Source organism: Scardinius erythrophthalmus (assembly GCF_964197995.2).
Source record: "Scardinius erythrophthalmus genome assembly, chromosome: 9".
NCBI classification, from domain to species: domain Eukaryota; kingdom Metazoa; phylum Chordata; class Actinopteri; order Cypriniformes; family Leuciscidae; genus Scardinius; species Scardinius erythrophthalmus.
Genome location: NC_138229.1, coordinates 27,012,816 through 27,032,356, shown reverse-complemented (window position 1 = coordinate 27,032,356; position 19,541 = coordinate 27,012,816). Strand labels below are relative to the sequence as shown.

Below are 19,541 nucleotides of genomic sequence, written 5' to 3'. Positions count from 1 at the left end.
AAACCATAGGTCAAAATAAGTTTTAATATTCATGGGATTCTATTTCATAAGAAGTCAAGTCAAACTTTATTTTATAGAGCACAATTTTACACATCTGTAGTTAATCCAAAGTGCTTTACAGTGAGAAAGAAGAAAAAAATATATAAAGAACAATAATTGAAATAAAAATCAAGGGGTATATATATATATATATATATATATATATATATATATATATATATATATATATATATATATATATATATATATATATATATATATATATATATATATATATATTATACAACTGTTAGTGAGACAGGATTGAGGTAGGCCAACAAAAACTATTGTTAAAAAAGTTTTCTAATGCACTTTTACAAAAGCTACTTAAATAACCTAATTTAATTTGGCAGCTAACTAAAAATGGTTAGTTACTAAAAGCTAAAAACTAAACTAAAAATAACTAAAAAATACAATTATTTAAAAATATTTTTAAAAATACACTAATAAAAAAAGACAAAAGTTCATAAAATTGTTAAATTCAAATTCATAAAATTAAAAAAATTCATAAAATTATAAAAAATTCAGAGAAAAAGTTGTTTTGGAATTTAGGATTAAATAGCAAACCCTGCCAACACTATTTCATTGCTTAGTATGCTGTGGTCCTCTTCCTGCCGCTCATCTCTGCAACACAGCAGCCTTTCAGTTTATTTCAGCCTCAACAATCTCCTGCTGTGTTCTTTGACCAGGTGCGATCTAGTGCTCCACTGGTGTAATAATAGAGATCTAACATTTATCTAACATACAGAATACACTATAGGGCAAGAGATAGGGTTTTTTTCTGCTTCAGAGGGGGCAAAGCCTATTCATTCTGCAGGAAGATTTGTCATTAATTGATACAAAACGGAAAAAAAAGTTTACATGTTAAGGATTTATTTGTACTGTACCTAATCTGTTCTATGTTATGACAGGAATTCACCTGTTTTAATGTAGCTTCACCTATTTTCTCACTGTCCCACTCAAAGTAAAAACAGTTAGATATAAAATAATGGGTCAAGTATGTAGTATGTAATGCAGTGGCTGTTGCATCTGTATGGTGTTTCTAGCTCATAATGAGACTTAAACTTAAATGTCTTTATTTGTGTAACAGAGTTTTCATAATGGTTGAGACAGAAAATAATATAATTATGGTAAAATGCGGAAAAATTAAGAGTGACTGACAAAATGAAAACCTTACTATATTTAAGCACATTTACAATGTGAGGACAAGTGGTGGGTGATAATGTAGCAATTTTTCACAACTAATAGCAGAAACAGTGCAACACATGGGCTACATCTCATATTTGACTGTCAGTGTCGTAATGTAAAGAGACAACCATCATTACAACGACAAATTCCTGACAGTACCAAAGTGACATGGCCAATGCCACAACATTTCTGTAATGTTGTCAAGGCAAGGATTGATTGTTCCCAGGGTCACAGAAAGAGGGCGCCTGAATTTGGGAGAATCCGGGAGAAAAGAGGCGGAAAACAATCTCTCTCTCCACAGCTCGATGGCTTCGAAAGGTCGACGGTGATGACGTCATGCCGTGCGCCGACTGTGATTGGTCAGCGTAGGTGGAAGTGCTACAAACGGTGTCATTCACAAAGTAACAAGAATACATTTACAATAGTGATAAAGAATGCACTTAACTTTGAATTAGTATTGAGATCTTCCCTGGCAATTTTTTTTTTTTCACACGGACCTTTTGAAGTTTACGTGAAACCTATCCGGGGGTCGTATTTTCCGTTTCTTCACTGATTTATCAGGACTCACGCTTGGGAGATTTTTTTTAAAGGTAAGAGTGAAACTGTCGACGTCGGATGAGTGTGTAACGGATTTAATGTACTTGTGCTTCATATATAACGCGAGATGTGGCAACGCTATTGCTTAGTTTTGTGGCCTAGGTATATTTGTGTGTCGAAAATAGAAAGTTGTCGCCTGGTAATCCTTTAAGTTGGAGTTTATACCAAGTTGTGAAGCAGATAACAAGCACACACGATTCAACAGGTATTAGTCAGTGTGAAATACAGACAGTTAGGCACCTATTTATTTACGGCTTAATAAATCAAACTCATTAACTACAAAGTTAAAGTTGAACGAATGCCTAGTATCCACCCTTTGGTATGCGAGGGAAATTCCTCTATTATATCATTTAGTAGGCCATCATTATTATGGTATGGTTGTTTTAAGATGACAATACACTAACACACACCAGAAATAATTTAAGTCGTTCTCAACTTCTATGAAACTGCCTCAGATAGAATTGTATTTCTTTACAGTCAGAGCAAGGTTTTCATACTTGGGTCCGGGGTCCCTCGGGGGGCCTCAAGAGAGTGCTTGGGGGTCTGTGCAAAAGTATGGATAAAAACAATAGAAACATCAAATATTTTGTGCTTTTTGTTCAAAATGTATTAAATGTGTTGATTTAAATAACTATATATATTTTACACATTTCTAATATATGCATTTTATAAATTGGGTCTTTATACATGAAAATGTATAGCTGTCTTTTAAATTTTGGGATTGGGGACCCTCAAATGAGAATGAGAATATTTTTGGGTCAGTGGCATTTAAAAAAAATTGAAACTCCTGCCATTGTGCTGCTCATTAAATCCAGGCTAAGAAACTTGTTGTCCAGTATGCTTAAACCCCTAGTTTTGTCCCTCTGAAGGGGTATGCATGTATGACTACACTGTTAATGACCCAGAATCCATTTGAGCCCTTCATTTCTCTCTTTCATCAAACACTTATCAAGGACCATCCTACTGAGTCCTTGAGCAATGAAACTGATGTTACCTTGTTACATCCATGTTGTATTCATAGGGAGGAGAGTGCCTTGAATCTAGTCTGATCTCATTTGAAAGCGGACTCATGGCCCGGAGGATGTCACTGAACTCCCATACATACAACTAAATCAGATTCAAGTTTCTGTTTAATAGAATACTTTGCTCAAAAACAGTTTTTTTTTACTCCCCACCATGTTGTTTGTGCCTATCAAAGTCCAAAATGGGCAAAGAGGATAAAAGCAGACCATATGACTCAAGTGCTATATTCCAGTTCTTCTAGAGCCATATGATGTGTTTGCGATGAATTAATATTCCCTGTAGCTTTCCAGTCAGCAACATGTCATTGACGTCCAACTTGAAATCATCAAACGTCGGTGGTTCTCATGTTTCTGGTGACCAAATGTTATTGATGTCAAATGTACATAAAAATATCCTTAGCATTCTTTAATCATGGGTTCTCTCAGGATTTCTCTTTTGGTGATGCCACAAAGAACATTAAAAACTGGTGTTGTAAAACTACTTTTCACTTTACCGAATGAACCTATGGAGAATCAGCCTTCTGGATTTCTAAATTCACGTCCTGATTTGATTTAAGCTTGATAGATGTGGTCACCATGAATGGTTGTTGTATGGAAAAGGCTAAGAGCCGTGTTAATATTCTGTAAAGTCGCGTTGAAACTATAGTAGCGACAGATCTTTTCCTCCATGTTGTGACGTACATCTGAGTGAAACAGACTATTGGAAAATAAAAAATGTTGGCCTAGGCATGGTACTTGGTTTTGTTGATTTGCTGGAGGCAGATCTGAATGCGATCGTGCCATCAAGGAGAAGTCCGACATATATTACCAGAGAGAAGTCTGTCATTTCACCAGAAAGTTAAGTTATGACATTTTGATTACACAATAGAACTAACAAAACAAACGAACAAACTAAAATATTAAACATATGGTTGAATCATTCACAGTAATTCCAATAACATGCATTTAGAAAATAGATCGGGTTAATTTTCTTTTCTTACCGACTTTAATAATGGATCAACACAAGAAGTAAATAATGACAGATTTTAAAATTTTGGGTAAACAATCTCTTGTGAATAAAAAATAGGCACAATCCCTTTACTTCCCTTTGAAATGGTGGTGGCTATTAGCGTTGCAGTGATTAACCACAGTACTGTTTCTGTACGAATCTGTCCTCTATGTTATGTTAGTCAGAGGATGTTACTGGAAACCAAGCTCTGCCAGAACCTCGGCTTCAACTTAAACGTTTTGTGTGACATGTTGTACATTTGGTATCATTAAACATGAATCATCAGTATTGGGTTGATTCTGGCAAGACAATTGCATTGCATGTGCATGACCCAACCAACTCTTCTTTTTTTTTTTTTTAGAAATTCACAACAATCAAGGTTGTACTACTTCCTTAGACTCACCAGTCCTCAAACATTTGGCTGCAATATGGCTTATAAGGCTTTCAAAACCTGCAAACACTGGCGTTTTCCCATTACAAGGAAACGTAAATGCCCTGCTCACTCTGAAAACTGCAGTTTTATCTTAGTTTCTCTTTCTTTTGTTTAGTTTTTGGTTATAATATATTCACTACTGTTTTAGGCTGTAAGATTAATAAAAAAAAAAAAAAAGTTGTCTACAAGGCATTGTAACTTTTATCCAATGTTCGTAATTGTTGCAATAGGCCTAGTCCTTTCTCAATTTGATTGAGAAACTTGAGTGTTGCACCATTCTGGTTTCCCCAGAAGCCACATTGAGATAAGTTGTATTTATCTGTCACCACCACGCTCACATTACAGCTAGATGCCCTGTAGAATGGAACCAGGAAGGATCTGAATATCATGTCCAGATGTCTTTACAAAGATGTTCTTGAACAAGATGTAGACATAAATGGCACGTGGCAGTGTTGTTGTTAACTAAATAATTTTTGTTAATAAAACACAATAAAATATAAATGTTAGGTGAAAAAAGTTTGAAATTATAAAAGTTTCAGTTGAAGTACTAAAATTAGTAAAACTAAGGCTGCAATAAAAATAAATTAAAGCTAAATAGAAATTGAAAAATAAAAACTAATAAAAAATGACAATCACATAGCAAAATTACTACAATTGAGCTGAAAATACTATAATAGTATATAAGTTATACTAAAATTACACTGGCACATGATCTCTATAGACTGGCTATATAATGCGATGATCAGACTATATTATGTTTAATTTGGTGCACTTATAGAATGGGTTCGAGTTGTGTCCTTCCTGGGTGATGTGGGTTTGTCAGCATGTGTCATACCCCGATTTCTCACTCCTGCTATTTCACAGAGAAATGTCTTTGCCAAGATCAGGCTCATGCAGTCACTTTCATCCTCTGATTCCATTAGCAACAAAAGCACATGACTTCAGAACTCTAAATCAAAAGACTTTACTTTGGAAGATTAAAGTTATGCAATAGCATTACAAGATCATGTGTAATTTTAGTCAATAGTTTCCTAGTTCTCATGTCAAATGTGAAAACGTTATTAATTTATTATTATTATTTTTGTGTTATTATTAGGTTAGTAATTTATTATGAACATGCATTTTTTTCCTAAATGGAATATTGGAACATTTAAATCGAAAGGTTTCAGATTATGTGCCTGCTATAACCAAGCTCAAACTCTACATACTAGGATGCCATCTGCTGGTAATGTATATCTGGCAGGGATTTATATATTCAAATTTTGGCCTGTAGCCATTTGTTTTGGCAGCTACAGCCCTATACCATTTGTCTCCAAAAGGTGGCGTTAGCGGATCACACTTGATTCTGCTCTCTTGATTTTGTGGATGAAATCCATTGAGGCCATAGTTTAAAATAAATGCTGCCTTTTGACACAGTTCTCCATTGTAGAGTTTGGTAGGGGTCAGACCCATGGCGAGACATAGCATATAAACACCCATTAACACTGACAGATGGTCAGAAAGATACGTCCCCTTTTAACTTGACCAAGAACAGTTGGTCAAAGTTTACTTTTCCTTGCTGTCTGACACCAACATTAAGAGTGATTAATACATAGTAAATCTGAGGTTTCATATTTGTTCATTAACTACAACTGTTAGAAACTAGTCCAAATTCACCGTAAGCGTTTTTTTCTTCCGTTAATCACAACAGCACAGGATTTTACCATAAATGGAGTTATAACAGATGTGTCAGAGATATCAACACAAGGATCTGTTACTCTATAACCTGATCTTATCCTTTTTGAGGTGCTGCTTTATTTGGTAGTGACAGTTTATCTTTATATAGTGGCATAAAAATGTTGTCACTGCATTTATGACATTTGAGGAATTTAACAGCAACAGTTTTAAATGCATAATAGATTTCCCAATTGTTTGTGGGAGTACTAAAAAGGTGCTAGGCACGTCTTTTCTGGATGGGAGTCATAAAGAACTTAATGATTCTGGTTAAATCCTCTTTAAATGTATGCATTTACCAGATGCTCGTTCTGGGAATCTTGTTTCCTCTTGGAATTAAACCTATTCTTATTTGGGCATCATTTTCACTTCTGCACAGGAATCTGCCAAAATGATCTTCCTGTTGGGAAGGTGGCGAGAGCATTTTTTCCTCCCGAGATTAGAGATGGGCAAGACTCAAGAAAGTGGCTCCCATGAGGCAACTGATGAATGGAAGCCATTGATCCAGCAAGGTGTTTCATGCTGGTGTAAACTGAGAAAGTGGCCATTGCTGTGAGCAGCCTCAGGTGGCTGTGATGAGGAAACAAAGCTCTGTGAGAGTCCAAGGGGAAGTTCACTGTCAGGGGGAACAAAGCGGGGATTATGAGAAGTTTGGGAAGCTTCCTCAAAGACGTGAGGTTGGCCTGTTGGGGGGACTTGTGAAGGGAGTTTTGTGAGAGGTTCTGTGTGGGAGAAGCTCACACTCGGGGTGGCCGTAGGGCCCCAAAGTGTTTTGTCCCACTGTTCTTCTTTGAGGAGAATGGAGTGTGCAGGTGGCATGCAGCTATACAAGTGCCCTCTATGTTCGGAAAACTATCTCACTTACTCTTCCTGCCTTGTGAGCCCCAACTGGACTTGATGTTAGAACTGAAGCTAGTCTTCATTTTAGATTCAAAGGCGTTTGATAACCAGGAACAAGAGTGACAAGGAAAACAAACCCATTATTGACAAGAATGTCTGTTTCTTCCTGAATGCCCTGGGTTCTCATGATTAACAAATATTTCTTAAAATTATCACTTCTAATGGTCTTAAAGTCGTGCCCCCAAATTACTTTGACTAGTCCTTATGATGAATCCTTCTGGACTGAATCCATCAGAGCGATTATTGAATCTGACTGACTTACTGAACTGAATGTTTTTATTTTCAATGTTTATATCAAAATGAAATGAGTTTTGTGCCTGTATCATTACTGACTGAACTTGTTAAAGATACAAATCGACGGATCTTTTTTGTAATAACTGTAGGGAAATCCTGTAGGGAAACACTGGGACGCAGCAAAGACATTTCAGGACTCTCTCTAGCCTAGTGTGAGGGAATCTTTCATATTGTGTGAGTTTTGGGGAACTCCTTTAAACGTTGTAGTTAATGTTTGTCCTCTATCCCTATCAAAACTTTTATTGATAATTTGGCATAACGGATATAAACCAAATTTCTCTGTGGGTTTTCCCAAGAAGTGAAGAGAAGTTTTCTTGTCATGCCGCTTGCTGGAAGTTTTTGGTACTACATTCCACACCATTGAGTTTCACTTTAGAAACACTTTCTTTTTCTCTTCTTTGAAGTCTCTTTCCGTGTGTTTTCTTCTCCCCCAGTCACATGCTCCATGAGCATTTGTCCTTGACTAACTCTGCTTACCTGGAACCAAAGGATGTTTCGGCCACATTCTTTTCCCCTTAATCATATAAGGCATAAAATTATTGTGACCTCTTGAGTCATGCCTGAATCCAGATCAGAAGGTTACATGTGCAAATAATATCGGGGTGAAATTATTTGATAAATTCTAGAGAAACAAGGCCCATATCCCTGACATGACCTTTTTCCAAGTACTCGGTTTTGCCGGTCAGGGCAGGTGCACCTTTGTGTCATCATGTTCTGAGCTTCTGCCAGGTCTAAAATATTTAACCACCACACAATTCTGATTCTGAGAGACATGAGACGCTGTCTTCTGTGCCTCTGGTCTCCTCTTCAGCCAGTCATAAATATCTTGTACAAATTTTGGTTTCGAAAATGTTAAAAATGTTAATGCGAAATAGTAAAAAGTGTGCAATTTTGAAAATGCATTTCCATCAGCCAGCGTGTTCCTTCAGCAAGATCACTTCTTTACTATATAGTGCTATGCTTGTGGTTAATGAGACGAACATCACTATTTTAGTATTGCTCATATTTGGTCTCGTTTATCAGTGGCACGATGCCCAAACCTGACAATCTCCGTAGGCTTTATTCCATTAGTGAAAACCTTTGATGCTGTGAAGCCATGTGAGCAATATACCATATTGGTGTCATCATGTGCTTTTGAGTTCATGGAAATGATCTTTGATCCCATGATGACACATCCATTCATGTGACATGCAGAAACTCTGGAGGCGTTCATATGTGGAATTCTTTCCTTTTTTTGTAAAGGGAGGCTGGTTCGACAGGATTACATTTTAACCTTAGCATGCTTTGTCTATTATCAGAATATTTTTTTCCTTTCTAAGTATTATCACTTTGTTGTACAAAAGTGAATGTTAGTATAGGTTCACGTGCATTTAAAAAAGAATGGTTTATGCAAATATATGCAAAACATACCTTGCACGTCAGACTCTTTTAGTCCCAATTAATTTCTCATTTCAAGTCTTAGTTTGTTTCGTGTGTTCCTAAGCTGCTCTGTCTTGTACACTGCATTGATGTTCCTCTTCATTCCCCATGTTCTCTCTCTGGAAATATTTGACATTTCACACACAACCCTCTCCTGTAAGCTACACCGATCAGACATCTGTAGAGTCACGAGACCACTGTTGTGACTGGGGCGTTACTCATTAATTGTGCTTGATGGGATTGGGACAAACTCTTAACCTCAAGTATTAAATTTTGGCTAGTAACCTGCAAAATATTACTTCAAATTATTACCTTTCTAAGCCATAGTGACTATAAAATGTGCAAAAATCCCATATGCTTATATTGAAGGAGAGACGAGAGAAAAGAGACGTTTTAATCTTCTTTAGTGGAAGTTGAGAATTTTGTGTGCGTTCATTTGCGGTTTATTCCGACATCATCATTTGAGATGGCTTATCTTACATCTTTAGAGTGTGTACCATGTTTTTCCTGATGATCCACTGAAATCCGCACGAGCCGTTGCGAACTAATTACTCTTATGAACCGGTCATTCAAGGTTATTAATTGTGAGGTTTGTATCATAATCGTTCAGTCACCTAATATTAACATCAGAGTTTGTTGTAATAAAAGTGTTTCCATTTAAATATATTTCTCTAAAAATATTATTGTTTATTGTTCAGCATAGTGAAGCCCAATTGTAATATTGAATCGATTGTAAGGGAAACTTGTATGGAGTAAACAGTTACTTTGTAGACCGGTTGGAACCATAATGAACAAAAAGTTTCTCGTTTTTTCAATCTAGCATGAATATTCTTACAAAACAACTGCCCGGCCAAAAAAAAAAAAAAAAAAAAAAAAAAATCACTGTTTGGATTTAAATAGGCAAATGCTTTAGAGCAGGGATGGGCAACTCCGGTCCTGGAGGGCCACTCTCCTGCAGAGTTTAGCTCCAACCCTAATTAAACACACCTGAACAAGGCAATCAACGTTTTCAGGATTACTAGATAGATACAGACAGGTGAGTTTTTATCAGGGCTGAAGCTAAACTCTGCAGGACAGTGGCCCTCCAGGACCGATGTTGCCTATCCCTGCTTTAGAGCCTATATATCATAGGACTGGATCATTATTGCAGTGATTATTATGTTTCTAGCATGCAACATTTATTCTAACCCTAATTGATGGAGTGTGTAGCTTTTCATTTCTTAAACAACCATGTTCCAGGATACCAGTGTCAAGATTCATCAGGCTCAAATTGTGAAAGAATGCTTGGGAGGGAGCATGAAGAATCATTTTCACACATGAATCGACACCTCTGTGTCCAGACCTTAAATTCATTGAAAGTCCTTGCGATGTGCTGGAGTAAACTTTACAGAGTGCACCTCTTGATGGAAATACCATCACAACATGTATTTCCATCAAGTGGTGCTTGCATTTTTTTTTTATGCTGTTGAACAAGCATCTGTAATTTGGCTCCTATATGTTTCATTTTAGGAGCCATTGACTCTACTCATTTTTCTAGTCTGGAGCCCTGGGCTGGAGCCTTATAGGGACCAGAATATCATAAAGACATGGGGGTGAGGCGATCCCCTACTTTTGCTGGAAACACCCTGGAAACCACCCAGAAACACCCTTGCAAATGCATTACAACTAAAAACCACCTTATAAAGCAACTGCAAAGCAACACTCTGAACTACCTAAAATATTAGTCTAGTTGCAACTTATATCAATACATGAATGAATTTTAACCAATTGTCATTTAGATACTTTCTTTACAGGAAATTCTGTCATAATTTGCTTGTCTTCATGTCGTTCCAAACCTGTATTACTTTTATTCTTCTGCTGAACTCAAAAGAAAATATTATAAAGAACATTAGGGTGTAAACAAAATAGCAAAATTGCAACAACAACAACAAAATCTTATTCAAAATACATTTTTTTGTTTTCCACAGAAGAAAGTCACAGGTTTGGAACAATCTAATGGTTAGTAAATAGATTCTTTTGGGGTGAGCGACCCCTTTAAGATTATCTTAAAGATCACTTGTTTTCCATAATCTCACAGCAAGTTTTTCTTTCTCTAGTTCTACATTTCTGCTTGTTTTCTTCTCTCAATTTTCCTATAGTGGAGCCCCTCTGCACAAAGCCTCCCTGTAAAAACCCAAACCAGTCACTGCTGTGTGACATTACAGTGTTTTCCCTGTTATTGAGCCATCCAGCATATTAACTGGGAGGAGCAGAGCGCAGACCTTTGGCCTCGGATAGCGGTATATAATCTGATGTACTCATACACAGTGGAGCTGCCAGTGACCGGGGTTTCATAAAGACTGCTTTGTTTTAGGGCTGTAGTCTAAACGCAGAACTCTGTTGGGGTGAGTTTGTTGTTCGAAGTTGAATAGTTGTGCATTTCTCAGCTGCTGAGATGAATGGGGGCATTTAGAGGGGGGTGGCAGGCAGAGAACACAATGGACGGGAGTTTTATTGCACCTCTGTTGCACCAGCATATCTGGCATCATTCCCATACAATACACGCACAACCTCTTGCTCACAGCTGCATCTCTCTCTCTCTCTGTGTCATGTAATTTCCTCTTAAACCACAAAAAATAACAGAAATATGATTATTTCGCTTTCCAACTGTTCCCTCCCCCAGAATTTTCCTGGTTGCTTGACTTCGGGAACTACCTCTGCACCAGTTCATCCCCTCACGACAAAGCTATTTGTTTTCCAATGGGTGAAACCTTTACACACAGCTCCTGGTTATCAGGCCCACACACATGCTGACGTAGATGAGACATTATCTCCAAGAGCTGCTGTTTGTTTAGGCCCCAGGTGTTGACTGATAATGGCCCATTATGTAGCCCTGGCCCTGTGTTGTTCAGTGTGGATTGGCTCTTTTTTGAGGATTTATTCACATATTCCCATCTGCTGGGAGTCACTGCACACTGGCTATTTTTGACTTAGTCATTAATACTGAATGATGCTTGGGAAAGTGCATGACACCACCTTTGTGCTTTACGCTGCTGGTTGCAAATCAGATTATAGTTGTTAAATACTAAAGCAAACTGGCCACATTGATTGTGCTCTAATGCTTTTAATGGTTTAAGGCTTTTTTTGGTCTATAAATCTCCCAATTAGTTAGCAGTGATCCTTTATTGAATATGATGTTTGTTTTGTTTTTGCATTAAACCAGGAATGCACATGCCAATGCACATTGGGACCATATTGTACATAGGTTGATATTTATTCATTTATTAATATTAATTTATTGGTATCAGTCATTGTAGTTATTTAATTGTTTATGATCATTTTTCTCTATTTTTAGATGATTTTTTTTGGTCATCTAATGCTCACTTAAAGTTAATCTTTAAAAACACTTATTTTTAAAACACTGTTAAATATAATACTTAGCCAATCCTGTTATGAAATGATTAATACTTGTATTTAATAAGGACACATTTGATGAAAAGTGACAGTAAAATAATTTATAATGTTACAAAATATTTCTATTTGAAATTAAGGCTGTTCTTTTGAACTTTATATTCATCAAAGAATGGCCAAAAAGTATCACGATACACACACACACACACTTGATATTTTGATTCAATTTGATATTTTTGATCAAATAAATTCAGCATCAAAAACCTTAAAACGTCTTATCGACCCAATCATTTAAGCAGTAGTGTATTTAGACCAAAACATACAGATTTTTGATAAGCTATTTATCAGTTATTGGCCATAGCATGAAAATAATTGAGCTTATTGTTATTGGTCAGAATTTTACTCAGTATATCCATATCTTAAATAAAATAGGTATAACATCAATGTTTAGGCAAAGTTCTTTCTAACTACACAAAACGGTCTCGTTCTGGACAAATTCTGAATTCTGCTGCACTGAATGTTTATTACACTTTTATTCCTCTGAAGAGTTCTAAGTAATTTCTCTCTGTAGTGTACTTTTGATAAATGTGATTATATGAAAAGTGGTCTAGGCTGATGCGTTCTGTAGAGTAACTGTTTTTGGCTTCTCTTTGTCAGCTGTCGAAACCACTTCACATTTGACTGTGCATGCAGATCTCTGTTTCTATAGAACTGGACCCTGGGGGTTAACAGATCGCTTTCTGTAGAAGGCTCTGCCCTACCTAAGAACATTTCCATGGAGAAAGAGAGATGGTGTAAGATATTTGGCTGGTTATCTTTACATCTCTCAGCCTGTCAATCATTCATCATGAAATGACCATTTCATTGTGTAAAACCCCGATGCAACAGATGTTCTCCAGATGCAGATTTGTTACGTAAACTCGTTATTCTCTCTGCTCAGTGGGTCTTTTTTTTTCTTCAAAGGAAACATAGCATGTTTATTTGGAAATAGTGACAGTTCATATCTTTCGTATTGTGACGTACGTCTGAGAGAAAAGGAATATCGAAAAAAGAAAAAATTAGGTTGGGGACTTTGCATTTGTTGTTGATTGGACGGAGGCAGATCTGAATGCGAGCTTGAAGTCAATTGTAAGAAAGGGCGGGGTTTATGCGTACGAAGTGATTGGAGAAGTCTGGCATATGTCACCAGAGAGAAGTCTGGCATTTCACAAGAAAATCAAAATTATGATTTTTTTTTTTTTTGTGAAAATCTCAATTTTAATTGCATTCCAGCTTTAAGACATCTAAGGGCCTCTTGTTTGAAAAGCCTTAAACATGTGCAAATAATTCAGCCAAAAGCCATTCAAGCTTTGTTTAGTAGATAATTTCAGCCCTGTTTTTTTTCCTCGAAATTTAAAATAAACTTCATTCAATGCATTCAAAGAAATAACTGATATTGATGACGTTGTTGTAATATTCGTATATTAAATTGCAGTTGGACTTTTTTCTTAAATATGTTTGCATACTAAATAATATTTTTGTATTTCATACAAAATATTTTGTATTTATTTTTTTTATTTTTTTTGCATATTGAATTAGCATGTTTAGTGCATAAAACCTGAGCTTACCTACAATAATTTTGCTGCCTTCGGGTGATGCAAGTTTAAATGTGCTGAATAGTCACAATAGTACATGCTGAGTGGGAATGAGTTGCATTTCTACAGTGTGTTGATCGGGGTGTGCTGGTGTCACCGTGAGATCATGTGACTGGAGCAACTGATAACATCTGCTGAATAAACTGTGTAGTGGCAGCTGTTGATGACCTCAGGGCTAATAGGTCACCACTCAGACAGGGAAATGTTTTGTGCTCTCTCCAAAAGTGTACCACCCCATACACGCATCCATATACCCCCCCGTATATGCAGAACATAAAGTCATCAGCACATTTTCTGTGACTCAGACAAAGACACACACACTTATCTGTGCTGCAGATTGTGTATACTTTGTATCTTCAGTTACTATATTTAGCCTAAATGTTCCAGGATTTTATTTAGACACCATAATAAATGATTTCGGAATGTCCCTCTCTGACTTCATGGGTAATATCAATGGGAAATGACCTTGTAGACAATGTCATATAGATGATAATTGGAAAGCTATGATTTTTCATGATAGTTGAATCAGTTTCTTTGGCATAACTTAAGTTGAATAGCTTAACTGGTCAGTTGTGGTGGAGACACGGTCTCCTGCAGTTTGTCTGTCGACCGGGGTCAGTGTATTCTGGAGGAGCATTTGTGATTATGCAAGCTTTCCCGATAGAGAGCACTGTAACACTGTTCCGGTTGTGTAAGTGTGTGACGTCATGCCACTGCCAAACTTCCTCAAGCCAGGGAAAGTAGGACATGTCCCATCTGAAATTAAAAAAAAAGTTTTGTTTTTGTGGACTAGTAACCTAAAACTGCAATATTTCCTCTTCCTTTACCCAGAACCTAAACCTTTTGTGTTTTGTAAGTATAGATGCTGTTGACTACCTCATTGTGCTTCACTCGTGGAAGTATTCCAGGAAACTGGAAACCGAATTTATGTAAGACATTACAGGAACTTTTGAAATATTTATGTAATTATGCTGGTTAAATTCACCTGGCCTGATTACAGATGCATTTCTTTCTTCTTGCATTTAAAAATTGACTGTAAACAGAATGCAGAGATAGCCTATATTTTTTACAAACTGAAATAATCTTAGTGTTAAACATAAGAGGAAATCTCAACTTGCTTTGAATGAAGAAGCTATTCTTTAATTTGATCCTGTTTGTCCTGTTAAAAGATTCTAGTCTTTCAGGTTAGAGTTGTAATGAGAGGCATACAATGTTTTTATAAATGAAAGCAAGGAATGACAGAAATGCATATAATAGAACTGACATTATAATGAATTCAATTGTGGGTGCTATTAGCCTCTAAAAGCTCAGGGAATAATTTGATTTCCACAGTACAAGCACTTGAATACCAGTATTACTTTGCTTCCTGAGAAGGTTTTGACATTTTATTTGTAGAGAATTAAGCGTCAATTGAGTGTCTGTCAGTAGCTATTGCGTATTGAGTTGTGTGGGTGAGGGCAGTGCATGTGCCGAATACAGACTCCAATAGTGAACGTCCCTGTTAACTGATGACACTATTCAGTCAGATGGTTTTATATTAGGAAGACTTTTCGTTTTGCATCCATTTTGTGCCTTTTTATTGTGAAATTGCTCTAGATTTCATTTGTTACTGTATGGGTGTTGATTTGACAAGTTTGGAGGAAGGATTTGTTAATGTGATGTTGTCATGACTTTCTGTTCTCTGACTCTGGCATATAACAACATGTGAGTGTTTTATGACATCTATTCTGTAACTGCATGTTTTGTGTGTTTTGTTACAGTTATATGGTTTCAAAAATGTCCTCTAAAATGGCGGGCTCAAACAACCTGACGCATGCTAGGAGGATGGTCCAGCAACTGAAAGTCGAGGCCAGTATCGAGAGGATAAAGGTATGTTATGTTGTGAATTAACCCTCTTATGCTTGTGTCCATTACTGTGAACAGATCTTTTAAAGCCGTTTTATTTACCAGCATGGATGATCACCTTTGACCCTTTCCCAAGATGAACATCCTCTTTTTTGTGTGATTTGTGCTTTTTTTATTTACAACAAAATAAATACAACATACAACGCCAAATAACTCTAGAATATATTTTATTTCAGGTGATCTGTACATTTTAATAGAATCAAAAATAATGAACATTTTTATTCAGGCATTATTAATTAATTTGTTGGTTTCCCAAAAGAACCTTTCAGTCAAAAGTTCTTAAAATAACCACTTTTTTCTTCATGTAAACTAAAGAATATTTTAATGATTTTTTTAATGATGTTAAGTTCGTCATAGAACCATTAATGAACAATAAATAACCTATATTTTTAAGAGTGTGGTTTACTGTCTAAAACTGCAAATACATACTCTACTCTTTTGAACATCATGCATTTAAAGATATTTTAAATAATATTATGCATTTTGTTTTAAAAAGTTTGCTGCCAAATCGATTAATCATGAATAATCACATCTTACATAAGTTTATTTACATGATATATGTATGTATGTATGTATATATATATATATATATATATATATATATATACAGTATATATATATATATATTATATACAGTATTTCTCTGTGTGTGTGTGTATATATATATATATATATATATATATATATATATATATATATATATATATATATATATATATATACAGTATATGTACATATACACAGATATGCACACACACAGACATATAGGATATGTAAATTTAATTATATATATACACACACACACATATGTAAACAAAGTTTTATGTTAAATGCGATTAATAGCGACTAATCGATTTGGGTAAAATAGTGATGTACAATACAGTAAGGATTTATGTGCATGATTGTGTTGCTGTAATAGAAATAGGAAATCATTTTTGAAAAAGGTCATGGTAATGATACCCTTCAAAAGTTTGGGGTTGGTAAGGTAACATTTTTTATTTTTATTTACTTTTATACACATTAAATATTCCAAAAAAATGTAGGTTCTTTTGAACTTTGTGTTTGTCAGAATAAGAAGAAACTCAAAAATGTATCATGGTTTTCAGCAGGTCAACTATTTTCAACATTGGTAATAGGGATGCACCGATATGAAAATTCTGTCCGATAGCGATAACCATTAATTCTTCATATTTGAAAGCCGATAACCGATATATTGGCAGATTTTTGAGAGCCTTATTACAAAAACAAGTCTCACCATTAAAAGCCATGTCCCAAGCACACAATCATAATGTTCTCATAAAAATGATATGTAGCCTGTATGACAGACTAGTGCTTTGCATGTTGCACTTAAGTGTATTTTCCTTTTTTGAAGTGATTCCAATCATATTTCAAGCAATTCAGAACCATCATGATGAACATGTTTGGATTATTATTTGAAAGAAATAATCCATTATTTATCGGCTTTAATATATCGGCAAAATTTTCTTATCGGGCCGATAATAATGAACATATGTCGGCCAATAACGATATGTTGCTTGAGCAGTAAATCATCATATTAGAATGATTTCTGAAGGATCATGTGACACTGAAGAATGGAGTAATGAAGCTGAAAATTCAGCTTTGAACACAGGAATAAATTACATTACAACAGTTATTTTAAATAGTAATAATATTTCATATTATAACTGTTTTAATTGTATTTTTGATCAAATAAATGCAGCCTGGGTGGACAAATTATTTTTATTAATGGTGAATAAAAAAACCTTTTGAATGGAAGTATAAATTCTTGTTTTGAAGTAAAAATAAACCATAAGATATAGTTTCTTTGTGATTTAATGATTCATGCACTAAATAAATATATATAAAAAAAAAAACATGCAAGAAGATTTTTCACATTCTGACTTGTCTCATCCAGGTATCCAAGGCCTCTGCTGATCTCATGCGTTACTGTGGAGAAAACGCCAAATACGACCCCCTGCTCATGGGCATCCCTGCCTCAGAAAACCCCTTCAAGGACAGAAAGCCCTGCACTATATTGTAGTGTACGCTCGTCTTATTTAATTACTTCTACTCAACTTTGCCTTAGCTCCTTAGTATAACTTTGTGCCATGTCTTAACTATATTTAGCTCTTACAGTATTTATTACTGTAAATAAACTCCAATCAGTACTAATTAGTTGCCATTTTGGTTGCCTGTTTGGTTGTCTGGGCCAAACTGAAGTCATTCCAGGAAATAACACAGGTTTAAAACATCTAAACTGCTTGAATTGTGATTAATTTCCTCTTTCCACTGAATGGTGCCTTTAGTTACACTTTTTAAAGATATCATCGTCACATTATTATATAAAGAGCTTGCAGATTTACACTAACTGATGAAATCCCTCTTAATGTCTAATAAGTTGACGTGGGTTAAATATTCCTCTAGTAGCTTCTATGAATAATGTTATAGCAAAGGGACTGACTGAAATAAGTGGAATTTAAAGATCCATTTTTCGTACTGGATAATGTGTCTGATGTGGCTTCTGCAATCACCAATGGTCAAGTGCATGCTGGGTAAATAAACAATATAGTAACCTTTATCACATCACACAAATACTGATTTGTTCTCAATGAAAGGCAGTACCACTATGTGCAAAGTCATTAGAGCTGATTCCTTTACCCTGCACTTTCAAACATGTGCCTTAGATCTTTCAAAGCAATCCTTACTTATTGATGTATACGACTGAAAAGATGAGACTTTTTATCTGTTGACCCTGAGTAACTTTTCTATTCTGATGTTTCTTTAGATTTAAAGTGCCTTTTCCTTCTGTTTTAAACGTTTCTTTCCTCTGTCAAGACACAATTTTGAAACGAAGACCACTACTGTTTGATCTTGTCTATGAATTTGATGGATTTTTCCAAACAGGATAGCCATGAAACGTTACTTTAACGTTCACGCCTTGAATTGACCGAGCAACCATGTATCGATGTGGCAATGTCTGTATTATTTTAGAGGCATCAGAAGTTATGCAGTATTTGAGATTTGAGACCAAATCCATGTGACCTCAGTATCTCTGTGAAGAAAATAGTTTCTATTTGTTTTGTTTTTCTTTTCTAATTTCTGTATTTTTGCAAGCCTTCATAACATGTGCTATACGTACTGTACCATGAAAGAAAGATTTTATTAAAATTGTGAATTAGTAAAACAAAATGCATCGCATACATGTGTGTTCTTGCAGAGTCTTAATGTTTAAAGTTTTTACTATATTAGTGTAGCATTTGAAAATGTGGTTATTTTTCATAGAATGAGGGGCCGTTTAGACACCGTTTTCAACTAAAACGGAAAAGTTTGTATGCGTTTTGGCTGTTCATACACATTCATTCATTTTAAAGTGCAAGTTTTTGAAAACGATACCGTCTTCGTCGTGAACTACAAAAATGAGAATTTAGGCTTGTTCGACTTGAACCGGCGCTGCACAGACCGATCGGTTTATGACATCAAAGTACCGCGAGAGCAATTCAAAAGCATAAGGAGCCGTCTACTTTCTATTCGCTCTCGCGGTACTTTGATGTCATTCACCGATCGGTCTGTGCAGCGCCGGTTCAAGTCGAACAAGCCTTTTGTGAAAATGGTGACGTCATGTGCATGTTACATGTTCAGGTGCGTAATGTTTCTTTACTAGTGACATCGCCATCTACTGGCCTAGCATGAATAATACAGCGATTTTAATAGTTTTCACAGATCCGTGTGAATGGGGATAGTTTTGTCTTCGTTGTCATCTGTGCACGAAAAACACAAAGGAAGAACTTTTCCGTTTTTAGCACATTGTTGTTGTGTAAACGTACCCTGAAAGTGAATGGTAACTCCAGCCACTTTTAATAGTATGGAAAAGAGCAGCTCGGACTTTCTGCTAAGTATCTGTATTTGTGTTTCATAGAAAGAAAGAAAGTCATATGGGTGAATGATCCCTTTATTGTACACAAAGGAAACAAAACACTACTTTTCCCCCCCAAAGTTGTTGTTTTCCATTTTCATATATT

The 19,541-nt window shown here is 35.7% G+C and overlaps 1 protein-coding gene across 1 annotated transcript; it reads left to right on the top strand.

Annotated features, from left to right (window-relative positions):
* Window positions 1-1,616: 1,616 nt before the first annotated feature.
* On the top strand, window positions 1,617-17,576 carry gng12a (guanine nucleotide binding protein (G protein), gamma 12a). The gene is made up of 3 exons (XM_081373642.1): window positions 1,617-1,817; window positions 15,378-15,486; window positions 17,438-17,576. Exons 2-3 carry the CDS (start codon window positions 15,382-15,384, stop codon window positions 17,561-17,563), a joined length of 231 nt encoding a protein of 76 aa, XP_081229768.1. The 5' UTR covers window positions 1,617-1,817; window positions 15,378-15,381; the 3' UTR covers window positions 17,564-17,576.
* Window positions 17,577-19,541: the final 1,965 nt, after the last annotated feature.